The sequence below is a fragment of the Aotus nancymaae genome, unplaced genomic scaffold (assembly GCF_030222135.1).
Source record: "Aotus nancymaae isolate 86718 unplaced genomic scaffold, 86718_ANA_hifiasm-v0.15.2.pri h1tg000049l, whole genome shotgun sequence".
NCBI lineage: Eukaryota > Metazoa > Chordata > Mammalia > Primates > Aotidae > Aotus > Aotus nancymaae.
The window spans coordinates 18,584,399-18,612,215 of record NW_026988463.1 but is presented as its reverse complement, the minus strand read 5'-3'; the positions used below and the strand labels follow the sequence as shown (position 1 = coordinate 18,612,215).

The 27,817-nt window shown below is 43.3% G+C and overlaps 1 protein-coding gene across 2 annotated transcripts in view; it reads right to left on the bottom strand.

The window, feature by feature from the left end:
- The window catches only part of VPS35L (VPS35 endosomal protein sorting factor like), a 149,126-nt gene that overhangs the window by 68,454 nt on the left and 52,855 nt on the right, over positions 1-27,817 (bottom strand). For both annotated transcript variants that reach the window (XM_021672319.2, XM_064362545.1), the window contains exons 10-18: positions 24,433-24,529; positions 23,392-23,439; positions 21,968-22,061; positions 16,585-16,662; positions 15,973-16,095; positions 5,496-5,542; positions 4,263-4,374; positions 3,324-3,440; positions 1,647-1,700 (exon numbers count right to left, since the gene is read on the bottom strand). In XM_021672319.2, the coding sequence (XP_021527994.2) occupies positions 1,647-1,700; positions 3,324-3,440; positions 4,263-4,374; positions 5,496-5,542; positions 15,973-16,095; positions 16,585-16,662; positions 21,968-22,061; positions 23,392-23,439; positions 24,433-24,529 (770 nt within the window). The remainder of the gene's footprint in view (positions 1-1,646; positions 1,701-3,323; positions 3,441-4,262; positions 4,375-5,495; positions 5,543-15,972; positions 16,096-16,584; positions 16,663-21,967; positions 22,062-23,391; positions 23,440-24,432; positions 24,530-27,817) is intronic.

Below are 27,817 nucleotides of genomic sequence, written 5' to 3'. Positions count from 1 at the left end.
TCACTATCGTACCACTGCACTCCAATCTGGGCAACAGAGTGAGATCCTGTTTGTCAATCAATCAATCAATGGAATCCTCATATTTTTACGGATGCGCTGAAATATTGACAGATAAAATGATACAATGTCTGAGATATGCTTCAAAATATTCCAGGGGTTGGGAAACATAGTAATGATAAAAATCAAACAAGATTTGTTTTAAGTTGATAATTCCTGATTGATGGGTACAAGGGAGCAAGTATGTTTTAAATTTCCACAATAAAGTGTTAAATAAAAATAGGACAAAAACAAAAACCAATGGATCAACATTTACCTAATGCTCAAAAATGAGACAAAACCAATTTTGGTGTTAGAGGCCAGGATGGTGTCTACCTTCACCTCCCCAAGGGTTGAGTTGTGATGGGGAGGGGCAGTTCTGGGGGGTTCTGTGGGGTCAGATATTTCTTATTTCTTACTCTGGATGGTGATTACATGGTGGTACCTTGTGAAAATTCATTAAGCAGCAAACTTATGATACATGCACTTTTTAGCATGTGTGCTTGGCTTAGACTGTTTGGGCTTCCACCAAAATACCATAAACCACGAATCTTGTAAACAGAAATTTAATTCTCACAGTTCTGGAAGCTGGGAAGTCCAAGATCAAGGTAGATTTGGTGTCTGGTGAGGACCCATTCCTCATAAATGGCATCTTCTCCCCATGTCCTCATGGGGTGGAAGGGGTCAGTAAGCTCCGCTGGGCATCTTTTATCATTATTTATTATTATTATTATTTTTGTTTTGAGACAGTCTCGCTCTGTTGCCCAGGCTGGAGTGTAGCAGTGTGATCTTGGCTCACTGCAGCCTCTGCCTCCCACATTCAAGCGATTCTCCTGCCTCCACCTCCTGGGTAGCTAGGACTATAGCCATGTGTCACCACACCTGGCTAATTTTTTTTTTTTTTTTGTATTTTTAGTAGAGATAGAGTTTCACCATGTTGGCCAGGCTGGTGGGCTTCTTTTATTATAACGGCATTAATCCCGTTCATAAGGACTCTGCCCTCATGACCTAATCTCCTCCCAAAGGCTCCACCTTCTAATACCATCATCTTGAGGGCTAGGATTTCAACACATGAATTTTGGGAGGACATAGACATTCATACTATAGCAATGCTATACTTCAATTTTTAGGACTTGATTAAAATAAACAAATTACTCTAGCAATGGGTTTTGAACCTACTTCTATCTGCTTCTAAAGTCTCCGCTCTTTGACACGCCCAGTATTCCTCTAACTGTGGTTCTAGTTTATGTCTAAGGAAAGAAATATTTGCTTAGGAAAAAAATTACACATCAGTCAAATTGCGTGGGAAACACTGCTTACTAGACTCCAATGTACAGTCGCAATGCATTTTAGCATATAAGTATCTAAGGTATCCTATGGTTAAAAAAAAAAAAAAAAACAGTTTAACTTTATATAGTGCTGAATTTTCCAAACTTAAATGTTATAGTACACATATTAGTGCTCCATCAGGCTTTATTATAATGTAATTTTTATAAATTATAAGAGCAATTACCATTGTAAAATGCCTCAATGCCTGAACTAGACTAATTCACCATTATAAACATGAAAAAATATAATTCTTTCAAAAACAATATCACAGTCACACATACCGTGAAATGTTTGCAGGTATATTCTACCCACACTTCGGCACAATTAATGTAGTCCTACAAAGAAAAAAGGAAAACATCTTAATGTTAAGTACAACATAGTTTGCCTTACAGCAAACAGGAGGCCTCAACTGGCTCCATTCAATGGTCAGAAACTGGAATTTCCTTTTGCTAATTACTGGCTTAAAGGCGGATCTTTAATTTAGGACTTTCCTACTAACCGTACTTTCAAACCTAAACCGTACCAACTGTTACATTTTGGATGCCCACTATAAAGTTAAGTGATCTTTTATAGTTTCAAATATCTGTAACTGTATGCATTTTAAAAGTTTTTTAAATTAATTAATTAATTAATTTAGAGACCAAGTCTTGCTCTGTCACCAGGCTGGAGTGCAGTGGCGCAATCTCAGCTCACTGCAACCTGTGCCTCCTGGGTTCAAGTGATTCTCCTGCCTCAGCCTCCTGAGTAGCTTGGACTACAGGCATGCACCACCACGCTCAGATAATTTTTGTATTTTTAGTAGAGACGGGATTTCATCATGTTGGCCAGAATGGTCTCAATCTCTTGACGTCGTGATCCACTCACCTCAGCCTCCCAAAGTGCTGGGATTACAGGCGCGAGCCACCGCGCCCAGCCCCAAGTTTCATTTTTCATGAAAGTTCTGAATGTATGATCATGTAATGTTACACTTTTAGCACATATTGAGGCTGTGAGAACTGAATTAAAACAAAAAATCAAAGAAATTACATCTTTTTCTTTTTGAGACAAGGTCTCACTCTGTCACCCAGGCTGGAGTGCAGTGGCACAATCTTGGCTCACTGCAACCTCCACCTCCGGGGTTCAAGTGATCCTCCTGTCTGAGCCTCCTAAGTAGCTGGGACTACAGATGTGTGCCACCACACCCAGCTAAGTTTTTGTATTTTTAGTACAGATGGGGTTTCACCATGTTAGCCAGGATGGTCTTGATCTCCTGACCTCATGATCCGCCTGGTTCAACCTCCCAAAGTGCTGTGATTACAGGCGTGAGCCACTGCACCCGGCTGGAGCCACCATGCCCAACCAGAAATTATATTTTTAAAGTTATATGTTCTCCACTACAGGTAGACAAATAACGTAAGAAACAGATTTCTTTACAGAAAAAAAGTATAAATAATGAAAACATTATTTTCAGTTCAAATAGAGACAGAGGTCTTGCTATGTTGTCTAGGCTGGTCTCAAACTCCCAGCCTCAAGTGATCCTCCTGCCTCAGCCTCCCAAAGTGCTGGAATTACAGGTGTGAGCCACCATGTTCAGCCTGGAAGGGTAATTTTTAAAAAGAGTAGATGGCAAAAGTTGGACAAAAAGCAGTTAAAGTTTAAATGGCAGGCCAGGCACAGTGGCTTACGTCACTGTGTAATCTCAAAGTGTAATCCCAGCATTTTGAGAGGCCAAGGTGGGTAGATATTTGAGACAGCCTGGCCAACATGGTGAAACCCCATCTCTACTAAAAACACAAAAATTAGCCAGGCATGGTAGCACATACCTGTAATCCCAGCTACTCAGGAGGATGAGGCAGGAGAATCACTTGAACCTGGGAGGTAGACGCTGCAGTGAGCCAAGATGGCACCACTGCACTCTGGCCTGGGAGACAGAGCGAGACTCCATCTCAAAAAAAAAAAAAAAAAAAAAGCCCACCTACCTGTGGATTCTTCAGCTTAGTGATAACTTTCCAAGCTTCGTTGAGAATCTGAAGTCGGTCACTCTCGGGAGGATCAGCCAAGGCCAAGTTTAACCCCAGTGATCGAAAAAGGAGATGCTAAGAAAAATGTCAAACCATCATGTTATGGAAATTTTAAATCAAAGTAACCTGAAGCTCAAAGAAAAGAAAAGGTTGTAATGTTTAATCCTTCTTGGGGCTTATCTTCTAACAACCTCCTTCTGAAGTTCTACTCCATATCTGTCCCAGCTACACGGAGAAGCTCACAACAGAATTAGCTGCATCTATTGGTCTAATTTGGGGACATAATATTCCACTGGACAAAGTTTTTCATTAATAATGAATGAAGATATATTATTTTGTTTGTTTTGGGACAGGGTCTCACTCTGTCACCAGGCTTCTTGACATAATCACGGCTCACTGCAGCCTCGACCTCCTGGGCTCCAAGCGATTCTGCCACCTTAGCCTCTCAAGTAGCTGGGACTACAGGTATGCACCACCACACCCAGCTAATTTTTTATTTTTTGTAGAGATGAGGTCTTGCTTTGTTGCCCTGGCTGATCTCCAGCTCCTGGCCTCAAGTGATCCTTCTGCCCTGGCCTCCCAAGTGCTGGGATTATAAACATGAATGGCCGTGCCCAGCCTGATACTGTCTTAAATATGTTAGACCAAAGTCTTTCTTAAATCCTTCATAGTGAGTTACTCTGATAGATTTAGGGCTCATGGGGGCCTGAAGCATAGCAATCACATGGTGTCTGACAATCCCCATCTCTAACTCATCTTCCATTGCATTCCTCAGAAACAGAGCCTTCACCTATGTTCCTGCAGGCCCACACTGTTTCCAATACCAGGCTGTCTTCAAGAGCTATTGGATACACACCACTTACTTGTGTCCTTCTAAGCATAAAGTCAAGAGCCTACCTTGGGGAAACCAGATTCATCACACTCTTTAATCATGCCAATGAAATCCATAGACCTTGTGGCGATGAACTCAGCCCGGAAAGCAGACATCACAGAATTCAACAGCAAAGCACTGCAAGACACAGATCCCCAAGTCAGCCTAGCTTCTCCTCAATGAAAGTTGCTTTAATTTTTGGATATATATTGCCAGGAAGAATGAGTAATAGCTCTTCAGTGGTAGGGTTGCGGGGGGAGGGGAAAAAAGACCAGAGTAAAAAGGTAAACTGTGGAGACTGACACAGTGTCCTGTATATATGTGCAACTCAATAAATGTTGAATTCACTGGATGTTTAGATGGGTAGATGATAGATGGCAGGGTGGACAGACATACAGATCAACAAGTGAACCAGTTCATTTAAGAAGAAGAGTCAGGGGGTAGGGAGATATAACATGGGGAGAAATGCCAGATATAGGTGATGGGGGATGGAGGCAGCAAACCACCTTGCCATGTAAGTACCTATGCAACAACCCTGCATGATCTGCACAAGTACCCCAGAACCTAAAGTACAATTAAAAAAAGGAAAAACAAAGGAGAAGAAGAGCAAGCCTTCAATAAGCTGGCGCACTAATAAGACTAAACATTAAGTAACAATACTGATCCATGTTGTAAATATATATCCACATCGTTTATCCAAGAGTTTTTTTTTTTTTTTTTGGAGACGGAGTCTCACTTTGTTGCCCAGAGTGGAGTGCAGTGTCATGATCTTAGCTCACTGCAACCTCCACCTCCCAGGTTCAAGTGATTCTACTGCCTCAGCCTCCTGAGTACCTGAGATTGCAGGCATATGCTACCATGCCTGGCTAATTTTTGTATTTTTAGTAGAGATGGGGTTTCACCATGTTGGCCAGGCTAGTCTCAAACTCCTGACCTCAGGTGATCTACATGCCTCAGCCTCCCAAAGTACTGGGATTACAGGCATAAGACACCATGCTCAGTCAGAAAGAACTATTATTATACCTGTTTTACAGATGAGGAGACAGAGGCACAGACAGGTCAAGTAAGTGGCCCAAGATTACAAGGCTAAGACAGAACAGAGCCAAGATCTGAGGCCAGGCAACTGGACTCCAGCATTCTAAACCTCCATGCGATCCTGCTTCTCTCTCTTCAGCTCATGCCCAGGAAAGCAGGCCAAGCTCAAAAACAGCAGCCAATGCCATTTTCAAACTCATGCTTTTGAATCTGAAAATACTTACTTGTTTCCTAGTTTCTTACACCTTTCCATCATCTCGGTCAGCAGAGCCTATTATGTTAAAAATAACAATAATTAAAAATCAGGTTGAAGGAGCTAAAGTAACATTTCCAAGAGATTTCCAAAGTCACACTCTAAAATGAACGTAGCTGCATGTCCATTAAGATAATTCTTGGCCGGGCACGGTGGCTCACGCCTGTAATCCCAGCACTTTGGGAGGCCAAGGCGGGTGGATCACGAGGTCAAGAGATCGAGACCATCCTGGTCAACATGGTGAAACCCTGTCTCTACTAAAAATACAAAAAATTAGCTGGCCATGGTGGCACATGCCTGTAATCCCAGCTACTCAGGAGGCTGAGGCAGGAGAACTGCCTGAACCCAGGAGGAAGAGGTTGCGGTGAGCCGAGATCGCACCATTGCACTCTAGCCTGGGTAACAAGAGCGAAACTCCGTCTAAAAAAAAAAAAAAATGGTAATTCTCAGTGTCTGACAGGAATGGGGAGGCTGGGGGAGGAAAAAATTCACTTTCATGGCATTTAGTGTAATAAATAGAAGTTGGGGGCCAGGAACAGTGGCTTGCACCTGTAATTCCAGCATTTTGGAAGGCCAAGGTGGGTAGATCACTTGAGGTCAAAAGTTCGAAACTAGTCTGGCCAATATGGTGAAACCCCGTCTCTACTAAAAACACAAAAATTAGCCAGGTGTGGTGGCGGGTGCCTGTAATCTCAGCTACTCAGAGGGCTGAGGCAGGAGAATCGCTTGAACCCAGGAGGTAGAGGCTGCTATGAGCTGATATCATGCCACTGCACTCCAGCCTGGGCGACAGGAGACCCTGTCTCAATCAGTCAATCAATCAATCAACAGAAGCTGGGGCCCTGGAATAAGGCACACTTGGATTCAAATCCAGTCTCACCAACTACCAACAGTGAGAAGTATGGAGAATTGTCGACTCTGTTGGACCTGGGTCTCCTTGTCCTTATTGGAAGGCTACAAGTGGTACCATCCCATCTGCCAGGTCACTACAGGATGATGGGAGATAACTCCTGCACACCAGGGCTCAAGTGAGAATGACAATTACTTTGCTCCCCACCTCTTTTCTAATCCCACATTCTTCCCCATTTCAGGTGGTGCCCAGAGTGCCGTTAGTAATATGAGCAACAAATACTGGGCCAGAGCTTAATGCCCACCAGCCACAGTGAGAACCACTTGGCCCTCACTATTTCACCTCTCCCAACCAACTGTGAAGCAGGGGCCCTATTCTCCCACTTCACAGATGAGAAACGAAGCCACGAATAGCAACATTTTTCACCCAAGGTCGCAGAGTTAGTGATGCAGCCAGACACGAACCTGGGCAGGCTGGGATCAATTCTTTGACACATTTCTTCTCCAACACAGTTTGAAGCCTATTTTTTTCCACCCAGAGGAAGTAGATTTTTTTTCCTCAACTTATTGGAATACTGTTAATGGCTTTGGAGCTATCTTAAGACAATTATGTACCTTTAAAAGAGCTCCTGTTTTCAAGAAAATCAATGGAAGAAGGATCATTTAGGGCAGTGGTTCGGGGAAGGTCAAGCCTAGGACCAGAGGTAATTACAGGACACTGAGCACTGCCCAGGTTTTGGGCTAAGTCCTTTACTTCTCTTTACTCCCTTACTCTTCACCATGTCCTCGTGAGACTCATGGAACATTATCCCCATTTTACAGATGAAAAAGCCAAAGTTCAGATAGGTTAAGCCACTTCCTAATAAGTGGTAGAAATGGGATTTGTGCAGGCCGGGGGTAGTGGCTCATGCCTGCAATCCCAGGACTTTGGGAGGCTGGGGTGGGAGGATCACTTGAGCCCAGGATTTCAACACCAGCCTGGCCAATATAGTGCAATCCCATCTCTACATAAATTTTTTAAAAATTATTTTTATTTTTATATAGATTCTTGCTCTGTCATCCAGGCTGGAGTGCAGTGGCACAATCTCAGCTCACTGCAACCTCCACCTCCCAGGTTCAAGCAATTCTCCTGCCTCAGCCTCCTGAGTAGCTGGAATTACAGGCGTGTGCCATCACGCCTGGCTAATTTTTTTTTTTGTGTTTTTAGTAGAGATGGAGTTTCATCATGTCGGCCAGGTTGGTCTTGAACCTGCCCTCCTCGGCCTCCCAAAGCGCTGAGATTACAGGTGTGAGCCACAGCACCAGGCCTTTTTTTTTTTTTTTTTTTGAGACGAAGTCTTGCTCTGTTGCCCAGGTTGGAGTGCAGTGGTACAAACTTGGCTCACTGCAACCTCTGCCTCCCGGGTTCAAGTAATTTTCTTGCTTAGCCTCCCAAGTAGCAGGGCTATTACAGGCGTGCCACCACACTGGGCTAATCTTTGCATTTTTAATAGAGATGCGGTTTCACCATGTTGGCCATGCTGGTCTTGAACTTCTGACCTCAGATGATCTGCCCACCTCAGCCTCCCAAAGTGCTAGAATTAGAGGCATGAGCCACCATGCCCAGCCATAAAGCTTTTTTAAAAAATAGCTGAGTATGGTGGTATGTGTCTGTGATCCCAGCTACTCAGGAGGCTGAGGTAGGAGGATTACTTGAGCCCAGGAGGTCAAGGCTGCGGTGAGCTATGATTATGCCACTGCAGACCAGCCTGAGCACCAGAGTGAGACCCTGTCACAAAAAAAAAAAAAAAAAGACCTGGTAGGCATAGTGGCTCACGCCTGTAATCCCAGCATTTTGGGAGGCTGATAGGGACAAACGGCTTGAGTTCCGGACCAGCCTGGGTAACATGGCGAAATCCCATCTCTAAAAAAAAATTTTAAAGCTCCTAGTCTGTGGTATTTTGTTGTGGAAGCCCCAAGCAGACTAATACAGGTCCAAACCAATCATAGTGGGTCTCGTTTCCCTTGCCTATGACCCATTTCTAACTTCTGAGACAGGATGGGAAGTCTCTAGGGGATTTGGAGAAAGGTTTCCTGTTCTTAACAAGGACCCAAGAATCAAAGATTCCCTGGATGCTGTCACCTCTGGATGTGATGCCTGGAATAGCTATATCCACCCTACTACTAATCAGGGACAGCAGAGCATAAGGATGGACAGAAGTTGCCCACCCTAGAGCCTGCACTTGTTGTGGAGGAGGACACGTGGAATTAAATGTGGAGGCCAGACTAGTTAAGTGTTTGTTCCTTGCAGCCAAAAGCATCCTAGCTGGAGACACAACTGACCACATCATAAATGGCTTCCCTAACCCACTCTTGGGTATTTACATTTGAAAAGTCATTCTTAAAGACCAATAGCAAAGTGGCCTTCAGAAAAGGCTAAGAAAGGAAAAGAGAAATTCTGTGTAATCATCACACTCATACTCCCCGACACACAGAAATTCAATGCCTACCTAATGAGCAACTTTCGTATACAGTTGACACTTGAATAACATCGTTTTGAGTTGCATGGGTCTACTTATACATGGGTTTTTTTCAACCATATGCAGATTGAAAATACAGTATTTGTGAGATACCAAACTCAAGTATACATGGGTTCCACAGGGCTGACTGCGGGAACTTGAGTATGCATGGATATTGATACATGTGGAGGCTAGGCATAGTGGCTCACACTTGTAATCTCAGCAGTCTGGGAGACCAAGGTGGGTGGATCACCTGAGGTCAGGATTTCGAGACCAGCCTGGCCAACATGATGAGACCCCATCTCTACTAAAAATACAAAAATTAGGCAGACATGGTGATGCACCTGTAGTCCCAGCTACTCGGGAGGCTGAGGCAGGAAAATCACTTGAACCCAGGAGGCAGAGATTGCAGTGAGCAGAGATCAGGCCATTGCACTTCAGCCTGGGTGACAGAGCAAGGCTCTGTCTCAAAAAAACAAAACAAAAAAGATATATGCATGGAGATCCCAGAATCAATCCCCCAAGTATACCAAGGGATGACTATACCAGCCCCTGTTTCAGACACTGAGGATAAGATGGGGAGGAAAACAGACAGAAATACATGCCTTCATGAGGTTTACTCTATCTCATATACGCGCACGGCACACACACGCACACATACACATACACATACACATGAATGAGATCTCCTGTCCCACCAATTCTGGAAAGATTAACTAGGGCAAATCCCAATGTATGGACAGAAGATTCTTACTGTGGGGATTGCTCCCATGTGAAGCCCCTCAGAATTGGGCCTCACCATATGGTGAGCTTGAGCCCGGACACAGTTTCCCGCTGGAGGTAGTCGAGATCTGGGAAAGTTAAACTGAGATCAAAGGATATCTAAAAACAACTTTGCTAGACAATGAGGTGATACCTATGTGGTCTGAGAAGACACTGTGTTTATTTTCTGTTTCTGCATTTTATGACTTTGTCTACCCATTTGCTGGGTCCTGTGCTTGTTCTTATAACTGCTGTTTGCATAGATAACAGGCTTACTACCTCTCTGGTGCCTTGCATAGATAGATGACTTTTTAACTTTAGGTTTCCGCAACCTGATAATGAGACCCACCTGGACAACTTAATTGTATCCGATTATGTATGTGATTTTACTATTGTGTTATCTGCTGCCTAAGCTTGTATCCCGAGGACTTTCGGTTCCCTTTGATGTATGAGATAATGGTGTCTGTTCCTGCAAATGAAGTAGGACAAAGATATATATACTAACTGTGTGCAAAATAAATTGGCTGTTTGAGCAATCGCTTACTCAGTCCTCCAGACCTCGCTTTCTCTCTCTCTTTTCTTCCCGCACACTCCCCTATTCAGGTTGGAACTCTCTTGCTGGCCAAGAGTCCCTGGCAGACGTGCCAGCCTCTCGGAAACGCAGATCTTACCACTAAGACAAGATAAATGTTTAAAAAGTTCCCTCTATCACAAAAGATATATGCACTAAAAATGCATCCAAGAATATAACTTTAAAAAACCAAAGGCTCTGCTGTCATAAAGGAACTTAGGAATACATGTAAGTGCCCAGAGAGTCAAATGTTATGGATCCCTAGGCAGGACTGCTGGAGGTTACTGATTTTTCTCCTCTCTGAGAAGTGACAGAATTGATTATCTTTGGCAAGAACATCATGAACAATAGCTCAAAGCAGACTGAGATCGAAACAAGCCTTCTGGCTGGGCTCAACCACTGAAATACTAGCAGCTCAGCATATTTCTTTCATTTTCACACACACCAGAACTTGAAGATTCACAGGCAGGCATTTGCTTGGCATGCTGGCTTTTGTTACTGTTGTTGGCCCTGTATGCCACTTATTTATGTAACATTTCATTGTTTTTCTAAACATTGTAAAAATAGGAAATGCTTTATAGATAAACATTCCAACAACACTGACATGCATTAAGAAAGATGTGAAAGGCCCCCTCCCAATCTCCATGTCCTAGAAATCGCCACTGTCAACACTTTGGTGTTTATCTAGAACTTTGATGTTCTTATCTAGAACTCTGTCTATGCCTTACGGACACATATTATTACAGAAGTCTAGTTTTGTTTTAACACAATGGAATTTCTACACAATGGGATACTTTTATCAATACTGGGCTGGAGAATATTTAAATGGAGAATCTAGATGGCCCTCTCTTCTCCATGTTATTACATAAATCTACCTCACTCTTTATAACAGCTGAGGAATCCATGCCATGGATATAACATCAATTTTCAAACTGCCCCTGACAGATGTTTTAGTTTTCTGTTTAATTTTTAATAATTTATTTTTTTTAATTTATTTATTCTTTCTTTGAGACAGAGTCTTGCTCTGCTGCCCAGGCTGGAGTGCCGTGGCACAACCTTGGCTCACTGCAACCTCCATCTCCCAGGCTCAAGTAATCCTCCTGCCTCAGCCTCCTGAGTAGCTGCAATTACAGGCACATGCCACCACACTCAGCTCATTTTTATATTTTTAGTAGACAGGGATTTCCCATGTTGGCCAGGCTGGTTTCCAACTCCTGACCTCAAGTGATCTGCCTGCCTTGGTCTCGCAAAGTGCTGGGATTACAGGCATGTGCCACCACACCTGGCCTAATTTTTATTTTTTGTGGGTACATAGTAAATGTATATATTTATGGGAAAATGAGATGTTTTGATACAGGCATGCAATACATAATGACATCAAAGAGAATGGAGTATTCATCCCAATTGAAGGAATTTTAAGACATTTTATTTTGAATTAGTTATGGACTCATCAGTAATTGAAAAAAACAGTAGAGAGAAGTCCTGGGTACCCACTACCCAGCTTCTCCTGCTTATATAACTATAATGCATTATTAAAGCTAGGAAACTGACACTGGTATAATACAACTAACTAGACAATTTCACCAGGTTTTACAGGCATCCTTTTTGGGGGAAGAAGAATATGTCTTTGTGTCTAATTCAGTGACATTTTACCAATATATATGGAGATGGAGAACCACAACCATATTTAACTGTTGGATTTTTTAAGGTGATCTCCAGATTAGGTTATTTATATTATTTACCCACTTCGAAAGTAAAGGAAGAGAGAGAATAAGTCAGGCCAAGACTGCATGTGTGATTTAAACTTTTTATGGTGCCTTGTTATGGCAGCCTGAACGGACTAAGACATACCTTGATTTTTTTTTACCTCAGATTTCAATTTTGATTTGCAATTCTGTAGATCAGGTATTCACAACTAAAGGTATTTCTCCTTTCCCTCTCTCACCCACCTGCCCTGTATATTACCATCTGCTGCAGCTGAACTTTACCATCCCCTATTTTGAAGTCCTCTAAGGGATACACACAGTTCTACTCTGCAGGTGACTCATAGCAGCCACTATGAAAGAGCTTTTAGGCATCAAACTGTCACATGCACTTTTTTTTTTTTTTTTTTTTGAGACGGAGTTTCACTCTTGTTACCCAGGCTGGAGTGCAATGGTGCAATCTCAGCTCACCACAACCTCCGCCTCCTGGGTTCAAGCAATTCTCCTGCCTCAGCCTCCCGAGTAGCTGGGACTATAGGTGTGCGCCACCATGCCCACCTAATTTTTGTATTTTTAGTAGAGACGGGGTTTCACCATGTTGGCCAGGATGGTCTTAATCTCTTGACTTCACGATCCACCCACCTCGGCCTCCCAAAGTGCTGGGATTATAGGCATGAGCCACTGAGCCCAGCCCACATGCACCTTTAACACCACCTTCCACACCAACATCAATTCTTCTGCAGTTTGAAAATGATTATTTTTTTTTAGACACTGTATGTCCCTTATTTAAATGCACCCAAGAATCAGAGTTTATTATTATTCAGGTGACCTAATTTTTAAATCACTTATTCTAGTGCAATAATGATTTCCTAGAGCTTACTCCCAGGAAAGCTCTGTTCCCAGCTTCTGCCATCCTTTGAGGTGACTCAGGTTTAAAATAAAAAGACTGCCTTGTGACATGTATCTTTTGTTTTTAATCTGATTTTGCTTTTTGCTAAAATAAGAAGAAAAAATAAGTGTTCTCATTTCACCACGTCAGTCCTGCTTATATGTTTCCAACATTCAGTGGAATAGCGAGGAAACAGTTAATTTCATGGTACCTTTCCCAGAAGCGAGGACAGCATGTAGTTGCTGAAACTATGCTGAGGATCATAGAGAACCAGCAGCAAAATTTCAATCTTCCCTTTATACTGGCTTGATTAAAATCAATTTACTTAACAGAATAGTCTTACCAGACCATTCACCTGAAGTACAAGATGTCCCTGTTTTTCTCCTAATTTAGAATCTCAAAAAGTAAAAATGGAAGCAGTGCATACTTGTGGAAAAGTCAGAAAACAGAGATGGGTGGCCGGGTGTGCTGGCTTGCGTCTGTGAACCCAGCACTCTGGGAGGCCAAGGCGGGCAGATCACTTGAGGCCAGGAGTTCAACATCAGCACGAGATCAACATGGTGAAATCGCATCTCTACTAAAGATACAAAAATTAGCTGGGTGTGGTGGTGCATGCCTGTAGTCCCAGTTACTCAGGAGGCTGATGTATGAGAATTATTTGAACCTGGGAGGCGGAGGTTACAGCGAGCTGAGATTCCACCAGTGCACTCCAGACTGGGTGACAGAGCCAGACTGTGTCTCAAAGGAAGAAAGAAAAAAACAGATGGGCCAATAAAAGTACGTTATGACAGCCCCAAATCTCACACTCCAGTAATGTACTGTCATTTTCCTTCCCAACTCTCTCGCACAGATATAAAAATCATGTCTGCGAGTACTAAGATGTATGAGGGGCTACACTAAGCACCACAGATACAGTGACTTCTTTGATCCTTGCAACAGACTAGAAAATAGGAATTATTAATATTGTTCCCATTTTACAGACGAAGAAAGAAGGCTCAGAGTGGTTAGGAATGTTATCTGCTCCCTACCCTATCACAACAGCTATAATGAAGCTGAGATATAGACCCAGGCACTACAACTCCAGAGCCCACACCTGAATGCTAGGCCACACTGCCACTTACAACACACACAGCAATGTGTGTAACTGTCTTTTTGCCCTCAGCCATATACCATGAATACCCTTACGTCCATATGTACAAGTCATCAGGAGTCTCCATCATTATAAATGGCCCCATGACATTCCACTGAATGCATATACCGTAATTTAACCAGTCCTCTCTTATGCCTGCCTTCAATTTTGCATTACCATGAACAAACCATGTGTACATCTGTGTGTATTTATAATGTTTATGCACTTGTCTACTTACAGAATAAATTCTTAAAAGTAGGATTGCTTGGTTAAAGTCATCTGTTGACAACATCTAGGAAAAGGCAGATGTCTTTCAACTTTGCTTTGCTCTATGTATCCTTGTTTTGTAGTTAGTCTCTCTTTTCAACTATCAAAGAAAGACAAGGAAAGCTTCATCTATCAGTCTTTTTTTTTTTTTTTGACTGTTCCCTTGCTATTCCACTGAATGATGGAAACATACAAGCAGAATTGACGTGGTGAAATGAGAACGCTTATTTTTTTTTCCTTCTTATTTTAGCGAAAGGCAAAATCAGATTAAAAACAATGGGTACATGTCACAAGACAGTCTTCTTTTTATTTTGAGCCCCAGGCTCTGTCACCCAGGCTGGAGTACAGTGGTGCGATCTTGGCTCACTGCAACCTCTGCCTCCCAGGTTCAAGCCATTCTCTGCCTTAGCCTCCCGAGTAGCTGGGGTCTCTACATAAAATCAGCCTGGGCAACATAGTGAAACTCCATCTCTACAAAAAAATACAAAAAATGGCTGGGCACGGTGGCTCACACCTGTAATCCCAGCACTCTGGGAGGCTGAGGCGGGCGGATCATGAGGTCAGGAGATCAAGACCATCCTGGCCATGGTGAAACCGCGTCTCTATTAAAATACAAAAAATTAGCCTAGCATGGTGGCGTGCACCTGTGGTCCCAGCTCCTTGGGAGGTTGAGGCAGGGGAATCGCTTGAACCCAGGAGACGGAGGTTGCAATGAGCCAAGATCATGCCACTGCACTCTAGCCTGGCAACAGAGCAAGACTCCGTCTCAAAAAAAAATAGCCAAGAATGGTGATTCCATGCTAGACAGGCTGCTCTTGAACTGCTGACCTCAAGTGATCTGCCCGCTTCAGCCTCCCAAAGGTGCTGGGATTATAGGTAAGGACCACGATGCCCGGCCTATCACAGTCTTCACGTTCTACGAAAACTGCTTCTCAGTCTTAGAAAAGAAAAAAACATGTCTGCTATGATTCTGATGTCACTTCAATTCCTGACAATACTTCAACTGGCAAAAAAGAAAAAAAAGAAAAAGAATCTTACAAAAGCAATTAAGCATCTGAGTTTTAGTTTCCTTCCGTAAAATACCTGCTCTACAGACTTTATTGATTATAAACACAAAAGGGGTACATGAAGGTAAGTGAAGAGGCAATAAGGCTTGTTGGCCACGGAGCCCAATTCTATGGGTTTCTATCAAGTCACCAACCACCTTCTTTTTTTTCTTTTTTAATGAGGCAGTGTCTTGCTCTGTCACTCAGGCTGGAGCACAGTAGTACAATCACAGCTCACTGTAGCCTTGAACTCTAGGGCTCAAGTTGTCTTCCCATCTCAGCCTCCTGAGGAGCTGGGACTATAGGTGTATATCACCATGCCTGGCTAATTTTTTGTATTTTTTTTTTTTGTAGAGATAAGAGTTTCACTATGTTGCCCAGGCTGGTCTCAAACTCCTCAAGTCAAGTGATCCTCCCATCTTGGCCTTGCGAAGTGCTGGGATTACAGATATGAGCCACCGCACCCAGCCACCAACTGCTTTCTAGCTGTGTGACCTCACCTAGGTATATGGCCTCTCTGAGCCACCATGCTCCCCTCCCACAGTTGTTAAAATGAGACAATTTCAGAAAAGCACTTAGCACAGAACCAGCCACCATGGCAAGCCCTCTATAAAGGCTGGTTAGTGCTAACATTGCTGACGCTGTTATGTAAGGGTCCTATTTACATTAAAGGGCACAGTGTGTAGGAGCTGTCACCAGACAGGAGTGTCACAATGAAGCCACCTGGCAGTTACCTCGGGGGCATGGTAGGAGATGCATTGGAAGATCCAGTCCATGGCAGGCGGGTACAAGGGGAGGTACGATGGGAGATCCACTCCTTGGACCACCAGCTGGTTCTGGACCGTATCCCCATGAATCTACAGGAGACCAAACAAACACTTAGAAAAGGAGGGGAAAAATCAAACAACAAAACATACACAGCTCACAGATCGTGCATACTTGTAAGCATGTGGATGGCCCTGAGAGAAATAGCCTGGTTTCTCAGTTGTTTTTTAAAAACAGAAAAAGCATGCAGAAAGTTTCTCATTATCACCAAGCTGAGCCATTTTGGGAGTAAGCGCTGTGGAAAGCAGGAATCTGATAAAAATGGAGCCAGCAGATGCTAAGAAGCAAGCCTGATCGACTGGAGACGTTTCCTGTTAACACATGCATATCAACTTTCTCCGCTTCTTCAGTACAATCAACACATTTTAATTGTCTCCAACAGAAGCTAGTGTAATTTTTTTCAGGGCTTGCACATGTAAAGAGCTTAAAGGCATTCTCAACTTGGAAAACCAAACGGGTTTTGTGAATTTGCTATCACAAAACTGTTATACCTATTAGCTATTCTGACAGTGTTCTCTTACCTGTTTGAATGTAAGGAGGAAGTCAAAAAAGTTCTTATTTAGGCTTTCTTTGAGATGTGGGGCCACTTCCATTCCCACCTGCAGCCAGACAAAAGAAAAAACTGGTTGCAAATAATAACCACAGTATGATTTTACTTTTGTAAATTAAAACACATATACCTATGTTTATAGACATGGAAAAAGTCTAGAAAATTAATTTTTTTTGTCACCAGGCTGGAGTGCAGTGGCACGATCTGTCATCTGGTTGGAGTGCAGTGGCAAGATCTCTGATCTCTGCTCACTGCAACCTCCGACACCCTGGTTCAAGCGATTCTCCTGCCTCAGCCTCCTGAGTAGCTGAGATTACAGGCATGTGCCACCATGCGGGGCTAATTTTTGTGTTTTTAGTAGGGAGGAGTTTCACCATGTTGGCCAGGTTGGTCTCAAATTTCTGACCTCATGATCTGCCCACCTCGGCCTCCCAAAGTGCTAGCATTACTTCTTTTCTTTTTTGAAACAGAGTCTCACTCTGTTGCCCAGGCTGGAGTATGGTGGCATAACCTTGGCTTACTGCAACCTCCACCTCCCGTGTTCAAGTAATACTCCTGCCTCAGCCTCTCAAGTAGGGAGATTACAGGCATGTGCCACCACACCCAGCTAATTTTTGTATTTTTAGTAGAGAAGGGGTTTCACCATGTTGGCCAAGCTGGTCTTGACTCCTGACCTCAGATGATCCACCCACCTCAGCCTCCCAAAGTGCTGGGATTACAGGTGTGAGCCACCACACCCAGTCTGTTTTCTTATTCAATAAACATGTATTGCTTTTATAAGAAAGACCACAGAAGCTATTTTTAATGAAAAAAAGGGCAACATTTACAGTACTCTTCTTTACTATTCCCCAAAGGCATTGAATATATTTCTGAACAGATAACCATGAGAACAAATCAATGCAGACCTAAAAAGGAAGGTACTCTCAAGATTGTGTATACAAAAAAAAAAAAAAAAAAGACACGAACTCACGTGGTTGTACTTACCAGATGAAGCACAAAGATTACAGTATGTGAGAGAGTCGGCTTGGATTTCAGATGTGATGCTGCCCCCGTTACACAGTTAGTTAAAAGCTATATAAATTTATTCTTTGCAAGGCAGCAATAAGAGCAGACACAATTTTAAAGCATTTTATGCCATTTTATATAAGAAGAGCATGAAGTGTAACAATGCTATAATCCAGTGGGTCCTGACCTCATTGTTTAAAAAACAGACTGTAACATTTCTAGCTGAAGAAATTTACTAATCATAAAGAAGGTGCCAGGCACTGGGGTTAGATGGAAAAGTGGTGGGATGAGCTATGGAGAGGGGTTCATATGTTTAAAACACAACATCATAGCATTTCTTAAACTAAGCTCCTCAGAAACACTTCAATTCTAAATTGCTGCTTAACCACAAAAACAACTTCGTAGGCTGGGCTGCAGTGGCTCACACCTGTAATCGCAGCACTTTAGGAGGTCCAGGTGGGCGGATCACTTGAGGTTAGGAGTTTGAGACCAGCCTGGCCAACATGGTGAAACCCTGTATCTACTAAAAACACAAAAATTAGCCAGGCGTGGTGGCGGACACCTGTAGTGCCCCCCAGCTACTCGGGACGTTGCGGTGGGAGGATCATTTGGACCTGGAAGGTAGAGGTTGCAGTGAGCCGAGATTGCACCACTGCACTCCAGCCTTGGCAACAGAGCAAGACTGGATCCCTGTTTCCTCAAATGGGGATAGATTTCTCCAGTTCACCTTCCACAACCTAGAGGTCATGATGGGTAACATTAATGTTTTTCAGATGGCATTTGAAACCACCAGGGTGTGAGCATTCCAAGAACAGCTCTATGGTTGTTGGGTACAGGAAGTGCTGTTTCCAAGGACAAGCACATAGATTAAAAAAAAAACACACATACTAACAAAAAACATCAGATCCAGTTCTACCATGTTCTGATTCTCCTTCCACTTAATCATATTGCAGAAAAGACAATAATTATCTGTTAGGTGACAGCAAAGGCCAGCCTGGCCGAGCCATGGAGATGAGCTGAAGGGGCTGTGACTTAGGAGTTAATCATATCTTCCTTTAATAATAAACAGCTTCAGGCTTCCCCCACACTCAACCCACTCAGAGCTTTTGTTTTCTGTTTTTCTCTTCTCATCGGGCCAAGTGGGCAGCTTGGATATCTGCTTGGGTTTAAAAGATTTCTACCCAGAGTGGCAAGGGTATTGCTCATGATTCCCATCTGCTGTTTCGGCCTGCCCAGCATTCATTCCCCTTGTTGCTGGTATTTGCAGATTAGATTTATCTCCGGAGAATCAAATCTTCCTCTCAGACCATAAGGTTTGTGGTAGAACTGGATCCACTCCACCCCGAGTTCCAGGCGGGGGCATGTGACCCAGGCCTAGTCAGTAAGCATACAGACCCCAACCCATGGCCACAGCAACTCGTCTAGGGTGTACAAGCAACCTGAAGTGATCCCCCAGAATCAGCCCTGAGGCTCTGGCTAGATTTACTGGCGAGAAGACACACTTTCCCAAGGTGGTAGGATGGAAACCAGAGGCCACTATGGGCCATCACATAAAAATAACAAGCCACAGAATGAAGCCAACTCAGAGGAAAGCAGAGCTGAGCGATGTGAGGAGAGGTTAATTCTTGATGGCACCCTTTGAGGCCCTGAATCCAGCCATGCCTGCAGTACCCCTGGCCTCTCCAGACACTGGCCAGTAAGTTCCTATTTTTGCTTAAAGTAGCATCAACTGGGTTTTTGCCACTTGCAACTGAAAGAATCCTTACTAATACACAGGCTGCCTCTTAATATTATTTTTTTTGTTTAAGGCAGTCTCGCTCTGTCACCTAGGGTAGAATGTAGTGGCAAGATCTTGGCTCACTGCAACCTCCGCCTCCTGGGTTCAAGTAATTCTCATGCCTCAGCCTCCAGAGTAGCTGGGACAACAGGTCCGTACCACACCTGGCTAATTTTTGTATATTTTAGTAGAGACAGGTTTTCGCCATGTTGGCCAGGCTGGTCTTGAACTCCTGACCTCAAGTGATCTGCCACCTCGGCCTCCCAAAGTGCTGAGATTACAGGCATGAGCCACTGTGCCCAGCCTCTCTCCTTCTTTTTATGTTAAAACACTTATAGAAACTACCCAACAAGAGGAATCGAGGCACTGCCTGGACTGACAAAAATGATTTCAACAGACGCAGGGCACTTTACTACCAGTCTTGCTGAAATGGGTCTGCTTTGTCCTCTGCATCCTCTCATCATCACTGTGTTTTCAAGTTGCATCTGCCATTCAAAGGCATTTTATATGTAACAAACATGATCGTCTACCCTATCTCATGTACCTGACTTCAAACATTAAAAGGGAACTGGCTTGCAAGAATGCATACTTCACCACTTTCTGATTTCTCTTTAATAACCAGAATCATCTGCATAACACACAGCATGATGCTAAGTCTTTGTCAAGGGTCTCTGACATCAGGCCTTATTGAAATGATGTCAAGATGTGTTCAAAGCATTTGCTGTGTTCTACAAGGCAAAAGGCAGCAGAGTAGAAATACACAAAGCCAGGTGCAGTAGCTCACACCTGTAATCCCAGCAATTTGGGAGGCTGGGGAAGGCAACTCACCTAAGGTGAGGCATTCAAGATCAGCCTAGCCAAGATGGTGAAATCCCATTTCTACTAAAAATACAAAAATTAGCTGCGCATGGTGGCAGGCACCTGTAATCCCAGCTACTTGGGAGGCTGAGACATGAGAATCACTTGAACCCAGGAGGCAGAGGTTGCAGTGAGCTGAGATCGTGCCACTGCACTCCAGCATGGGCAACAGAGCCAGACTCCAGCTCAAGAAAAAAAAGAGAAGAAATATGCAAACAATATCTTTGCATCTCTCCCAGAGTATGCAGCATTGTGTTTTGTGCACAGTAGGGCCTCAGCAAACACTGACTTGGGAGGAGTAGTCAAGCTTTAATATATTCAAAAGTTGCTCTTGGACACACACCTGATGTCCCTGGATAAAAAATCCCACCCAGTTTTCAAGCAGGCGATGCATACACACTTTGGCCTCTGCTACGAAGAGGAAAAATGAAAGGTTTTTTCTTTCATTCTCAGTATCAAAAAACACACCTATAAAAAGTACCCCTCATAATGGATATCAGCTCCTCACTCTGAGGGCACTGACTTAGTTTTTCATGACACTTGAGACCACAGGACTTCCGACATTTGCTGGCTGTCATGCAGAAGCAGCAAATCACAGGCTACACGTTCTCACCTTCTGATTTAATAAGGTGCAAACTCACGGGGGAGGTTCTAACTGCAGCTTTGTCCTCAAGGAAGTCTGGGGCTTACCAGGGGCAATGATCCCCCTCTAAGGATGTGCAATATTCACGGGACGATGGCGAAAATTCTCACTGCTAGAGGAGTCCTGACAGAGGCAAAAGCCCCTGAGTGAGTTGAAGAAAACTATGGAGAAACCATATACTGGCTGGACGCAGCGGCTCATGCCTGTAATCCCAGCACTTTGGGAGGCCGAGGTGGACAGATCACTTAAGGTCAGGAGTTTGAGATTAGCCTAGCCAACATGGTGAAACTCCATCTCTAATAAAAATACAAAAATTAGCCAGACGAGGTGGCATGCACCTATAATCCCAGCTGCTCAGGAGGCTGAGGCAGGAGCATCGCTTGAACCCGGGAGATGGAGGTTGCAGTGAGCTGAGATGGCACCACTACATTCCAGCCGGGGGGACACAGTGAGACTCTGTCTCAAAAAAAAAATAATAATAATAATACAGATCATATACCCTTCATTGGTTATGTTTTTTGAAACACAAAAAACTTAACAGCTTAGTTGAAGCCTCATGGTGCTTTAAAGCAGGGCATGGGCAAACAATTTCTAATCAGTTCCCCCAGCCCCTTTCACAGCAGCCACCTAGGCCAGGCCACACAGACCCTGAGGCCTGCCATCATGTGGGACACTGCTCCCCTGCCAAGAGGAAAACTAATAAAGCACTCAAAGTCAAGACAAAGGAAGAGCATACTTCAAGTCAATGAAAAAAAATCTGTCAGCCTAAAGGCCCTGGGAGCCTCCTTCCCAGGAAGAACTGCAAAACAATTAATTCTGAAAACCAGTTCATTTGTAAGATGACGACCTTAAACATCCCCTAATTAGAGCTATGGTAAGTTGGTCTACTTTAAAATTAATTTTTAAAACAAACCCTATAGTTCTATTTTCTGTGGCAGAGCCACGATCTAAAATTAGCAGCTAATAAAGTCCTTCTCTCAATGACTTGCGGAGTGGTGGAGAGCCCCACGTAAACATTCAAGGAGATGGGCAGGAGCCGTGCTGTCAAGGGCAGCGACTCGCATGGCCTACCCGGCACAGGTAGGCACGGGCATACACGGACACCAGCGGGTCTCCGATCCCTCTGATCATGCATGTCAATCGAGGCAGGCACTCTGAAATTCCCCTGCAAGAGACAAAAAGAGGACAGCATTATACCTGACGTGAGAACTCGCTGTTCTTTTATTTTTAAAATAAAGATAAAATGAAAACTTCTTAAATTTGGGGGCTGGGGGGGGAGAAAAATCAAGTTTCAGTAACAAACCAAGGTCAGAGTTTCAGTTTTCTAAGGCAATGTAACAACAGTCTTTCTCTTCTGATACAATTCATTCATTGAATGATTTCTTTCATCTTTATCATTTGCGCAGTGCTGGAGGCTAACCACATTTTTTCCCCACTCGAGTCACATTTATTTCACTAATTTTAACAGTTTTTGTCTCCAATTATTTTCCATTGACTGGGCAGCCCTTGATCTTCTCTCCACATCTATTTCATTTGCCACAGATACACTGTCCTGTATCCTGTCCCTTCCTTTAATCTCAGGCTGGCATCTGGCATCCCCACCACCAACAATATGAATTATGATTTATTTCTCCTGCAACATGTCTTCCCTCTGCCTAAGGCATTATCCTCCTCCAACTGGTCAGGCAAAATAACTGTTTCTTCAGCACCCATGTTATCCCCCAAATGACTCCAGGTATCCCTAGATCCAAATCCAACACATTTGAGATAAATTCTAAAGCCAATCAGAAGAGTTATCTGTGGAGCACCATCAATCAGTCACTCTCTGACTTCAAGGAATTTATTATCTAGCTATCTAACATGACTCAGCATTTCACCTGCCCTGCAGAAGGCAGATCTGGGTCCCCCATATCCTGTAACTACTCTCAAAACATTGTGATAAATTAGAGTAGCATGGGCCCAAGCCACTAAGGGCAAAGGCTTCTGATTCTGATGTCATCAATTTCATCATCATCATCATCAACAGCAGTAGCCAACACTGATCACAGGCCCACCATGTGCCAGGTGTGACTCTCATTGTTGCAAGTGTGACTCTCATTGTTGCAAGTGTGACCCAAAGGACCCCCTGAGACCTTTTCTTAGGGCCATGTTCCCAGGAGAGGGAGCCTGAGGTTCTGAGGCTCTAAATAATTTGCTCAAGACCATACATCCAGTATCGGTAAAGCCAAGATTCAAATCCAGTTGAGCTGATCTTCCATGACCAACTCAATCAACTTCTTTAGGTCTGAGCTTTCTTTTCCCTAGTATGGGTATGAAGATGGTTTCTCTACTTCACTAAGTTTCATTTGGATTCAATGAGAAAATGCACAGAAGGTGCTTAATATACACTAAGTACTCAGTGAATAATGGCTACTATTACATTGCCATTACTGTGTGTGTACACACAGGAGATTTTCAGAAATGTTATGGTTCTAGATATTACAGAAGAGCCTTACGTTTTGGAGAGGAATTTGTTACATTTCAGGATGGATGCTTCCACATAACTACAAAAACATCTTGTTAAGGAAGACATTTTCCAGAAGGTCTATTCTCTATGGAGAAAAGACTAAACAATCCATGAACAGAAGTAGGCAGGTCTTAGGAGATGGGGACCACAATGGACCTCAACAATCCAGAAAACCAAGGGAGCTTATGGTTTCTACATATGGTTTCCAAAGTTTCATACTTATTTAAAATAAATTGTGGAAAATGTTACATGTTGACTCATAGTTGCATGATGAAATACAAACTGGGTTTTGAGTATTTCTAATCAAGGCTTTATGGGGAAAGAATGAACTTCAGATAACTAAGATGCAACTTATGTATAAGTCGAATTCTCTGTTCTTCAATATTGGCATTTGCCCTGCAAAGCTTGACCCTGTTCTTTCAAGCTCTTGGACCCGAGAAAACACAAATATGAAGCATTTTAATTGAGAGAATTAATGTGGGAATGTTCCTCAAGGAAACAAAAGCCTGATACATGGCATCATATTCAAAGTAAAAGAAAATACACAGAACACACTGGCTCACGCCTGTAACACCAGCACTTTGGGAGGCCCAGGCGGGTGGATCATGAGGTCAGGAGTTCGAGACCAGCCTGACCAACATGGAGAAACCCTCTCTCTGCTAAATATACAAAATTAACTGGCGTGGTGGTGCATGCCTGTAATCCCAGCTACTTGAGAGGCTGGGACAGGAGGATCACTTGAACCCAGGAGGCGGAGGATGCAGTGAGCTGAGATCACCCCATTGCACCCCAGCCTGAGCAACAAGAGCAAAACCTTATCTCAGAAAAAAAAAAAAAGTAAAAGAAAACTGTTTGGAGAGAGCAAGAGTCCAAGGGTTTCTACAATGTGGCTTGCCCTGTATTTTCAGGTTGGAACTGTAACGGGACCAAATTTTCAATGAGAATGTCAGGACATCCCATCACATGGCTTCTATTAACAGTACAACTCTTTGGCCTATCTTCAAAATCATCAGACAAAAAAAAAAGATACAATCTCGGAATGAGTTCCCTGATGGAAGCAATCTTGAAAAACCAATTTAGGCATGTTTCCTTGGCCGTGTCATTTGCATTCTCTGGAGAAAAGTGATCTGTAATACAAAAACAAGACTCGTCAGCCCTCCTAAATCTCAGGTTCTTTTATAGCTGCTGTGAGTCGCAGGATGGGAACACATTATCCTGGAGCACAAAAGGGTGTGGGGTACTCAGCCTGTGTGTTTCCTTCCAAATATCATTATTGGGAAGCAACTGATGACAATAGTTTACACAAACACGGGCTTTCTAAATGCCAAGTGTTGTTCACAGTGCTTTATAAACAGTTCGCCTGATCCCATATAGCAACCCTCTGAGGTATGTACTTTTATTATCTTCTTTTATAGATGCAGAGACCAAGGCACAGAGGAATGTAGTGACTCACCCAAGGCACATAGCAAGCAAATCTAAGAGCTGGAATTCAACCCAGGCAGTCTGGCCCTGAAGCCTACATTGCTAGCCACTGCCTCTAATATAAACCAGAGGTTCTTGGTTACCCACCAGTAACTAAGACAACATTGTTGAGAATTCCAGATGCCTCAGGGGCCTGAGACTGCAACATGAAATGTGATCTAAGCTTTCGCTCTACACATCACTTGGGTCAGAGGAAGGTAAAGCAAGGCCCCTGAGGTGAGAAATCAGCCAGAGTTATATTGCCAGCTCAAGACTGGCTCCAAGACACGTCACCTTGTGGTGAAACTGGCAGTTTACTCCATTAGCTATTCTCTTCCTCTTTAATTAAAGAACCTGCAGTTTTTCTGCAGGGCACAGGGCCATCCCTGCAGCTAAGCGTGGTCACGTGGGTTAAGTTCTAGTCCCAGGATATATAAATAGAAGGGCAACTTCTGAGAAGTATCTTTAAGGGAAGGGGCCTGCCTTCCCTCACTCCTTCTTCCTGCACACTGACTGGAATGCAGACATGACAGCTGGAACCTCTGCAGCCATACTGAATCATGACAGCAAAAAGACACAAGTGAGGATCCTTGGTACCAGGGGCTAGCTGGCCCATCAGCCCTGACCGTCATTACTGTTATTTCGAGTTTTCTCAAACTGATACCCAACCCTGATTTTGACATACATATTTTTAAATAGCAGAAATTTATTTCTCACAGTTCTGGACTTGACATAATCTTAAGGAATGAAAGAGAATATGGAGAAATGAAAGAAAAAAAAAACAAAACATCAACATCATGAAGGCCACTGTTAAGCTCTTATATGGAAATAATTTCTTCTAAATGATTTTGGCAAAGATCCCACCACTGGGTGTTTTATACTTTTAGATTAATTCAAAAAGAGAGAAGCTGGCCGGGCACAGTGGTTCACACCTGTAGTTCCAGCTACTTGGAAGGCTGAGGTGGGAGGATGAATTGAGCCCCGGAGTTTGAGGGTGCAGTGAGCTATGATCAAGCCACTGCACTCCAGACTGGGCAGAGTGGGGCAGAGTGGGGCAGAGTGAGACAGAGTAAGACAGAGCAAGACCTTGTCTCAAAAAAATATGTGAATAAATAAAAGATAGAATTACTTAAGAATACAGCAAATGATTCTTAGCTTGTTGGCTCTCATCCTGTCATGCAATGAGTAATTTTCATCCCTGATTCTGTCACTTGTTGGTATCTTACGGTGATCAAAATTCCTACAGAATCAACAAAAAAGACAAACTTCTAGGTACTTCTCTAGCAGAGAACAGTCACTAATCACAACTGCAGATATTTTGAAATTGCAATCTCCTCAATCTATTTTTGGATGTCTGGCATGCTTCACTTGAGAACTATTTGCTTACCATTTTCAAAAGGATGGGAAATGACCATTTTCCCTTTTCTGGCCTGAATCTGTACACATGAAGTAACTTTTCTCCTACTTTCAAGAGATCCAGACAGAAAAAGATAGCAGTTATTCTTAAATTCATTTGTCAATCTTCTCTTTGGGGAAAGGGAGGAGCAGTGTTAATTTCCCTTCCTATGACTGAATTTTGTGGCTTAAAATCCAAAAGCAAAAATAGGTCTCTGAGATCATCTACAAAATCTCTCACTCTATAGCTGAAGGAACCGAGGTTCAGCAAAGGCTAAAACAAACAGTGGTTCAGGCTGCCTCAAAGAGTTGGAAATCAGGCTAAAGGCAGGTTGCCCTGCATGCACACACTGACTGCAAGTTATACGACAATCTGCATACACCAAAACAGAATCTTTAGGCTTTCCTTCCAGCTCAAGAGATAATTTAGGGAAATTATGTTATGCAGGACTTTAAGATCTTATAGCAAACTATTATATTCCTTTACTTCATGTGCCCAACACAGATGCTTTAAGGCCCAACTAAAGGTGATGTTCTAGGCTTTGGGGAGATAACTGCACACGGTAGATCCTATCTTCATGAAACTTACATTCCAGTCGGGGGAGACAAATAATAAACAGGAAAAAAAATAAGCAAACAAGTAAGATAACATCTAACAGCAGTCAGTACTATTAAAGATATTAAACTAGGTACTGGAATAAAGAGTGACTTGAGTGAGATTTAGGGGAGGGGGCTCATTAGATGCAGTGGTCAGAGAAGGCTCCTACAGAAGCAGCATTTGAGCTGAGCCCTGAATTAGGAAAGGGAGTCAGCCATGCCTAGATGTGGGACAACTGTATTTCAGGGAGAGAAAACAGCAAGTGCAAGGCCCTGACGTAGGTATAACCTCACTATGGTCAAAGAACAAAAAGCAAGCCAATTTGCTGAGGAGAACAGGGTGTGGCCAGCATCAGAAGCCAGTTCATGCAGGGCTGAAGCCTTGGTGAGGAGTTTGAGAGTTTTTCTAAACATAACAGAAACCCCCTGAAGGGTTCTGAGCACAGGAGTGGCATGACATGACACAGTTTATACTTTAGCACCTGGGTTGCTATGTAGGGAATCCTTCAAAATCTGGAAATTAATTCAGAAGACACTTTAATATAACCAAGAACAGAGGTTCTCTTTCTAGCACCCACTTATTTTTCTTTTACGGTGCTGCTTTTTTTCAAACCTGAACTTCTGTGGATATTTTAAGAGGAGGCAGGAGACCAATAAGTCTAGTGCTTTCATTTATTTGCCAAGTCTCCACCCTAGCGGCAAGAGGTCTCTTTACATAACAGTGTTATAGGGATTGGCACCATCTTAGTTAGCATGTGCTGGAAAGGCCAGGTCAGTTAAGGCCACTGCTTATCCCGATGTGGCCCACAACAGCCACAGGGCAAGACTGAAGATGGGAATGCCGAGAAGATGATATGGGAGCCATAATACAATAAACCCAAATTATTTCTCCCAAACTGGAAATAAAATGATTTGACGTCAGAGTCCTTGGCCTCTTTACACATATGCTGGATTAAGAACTG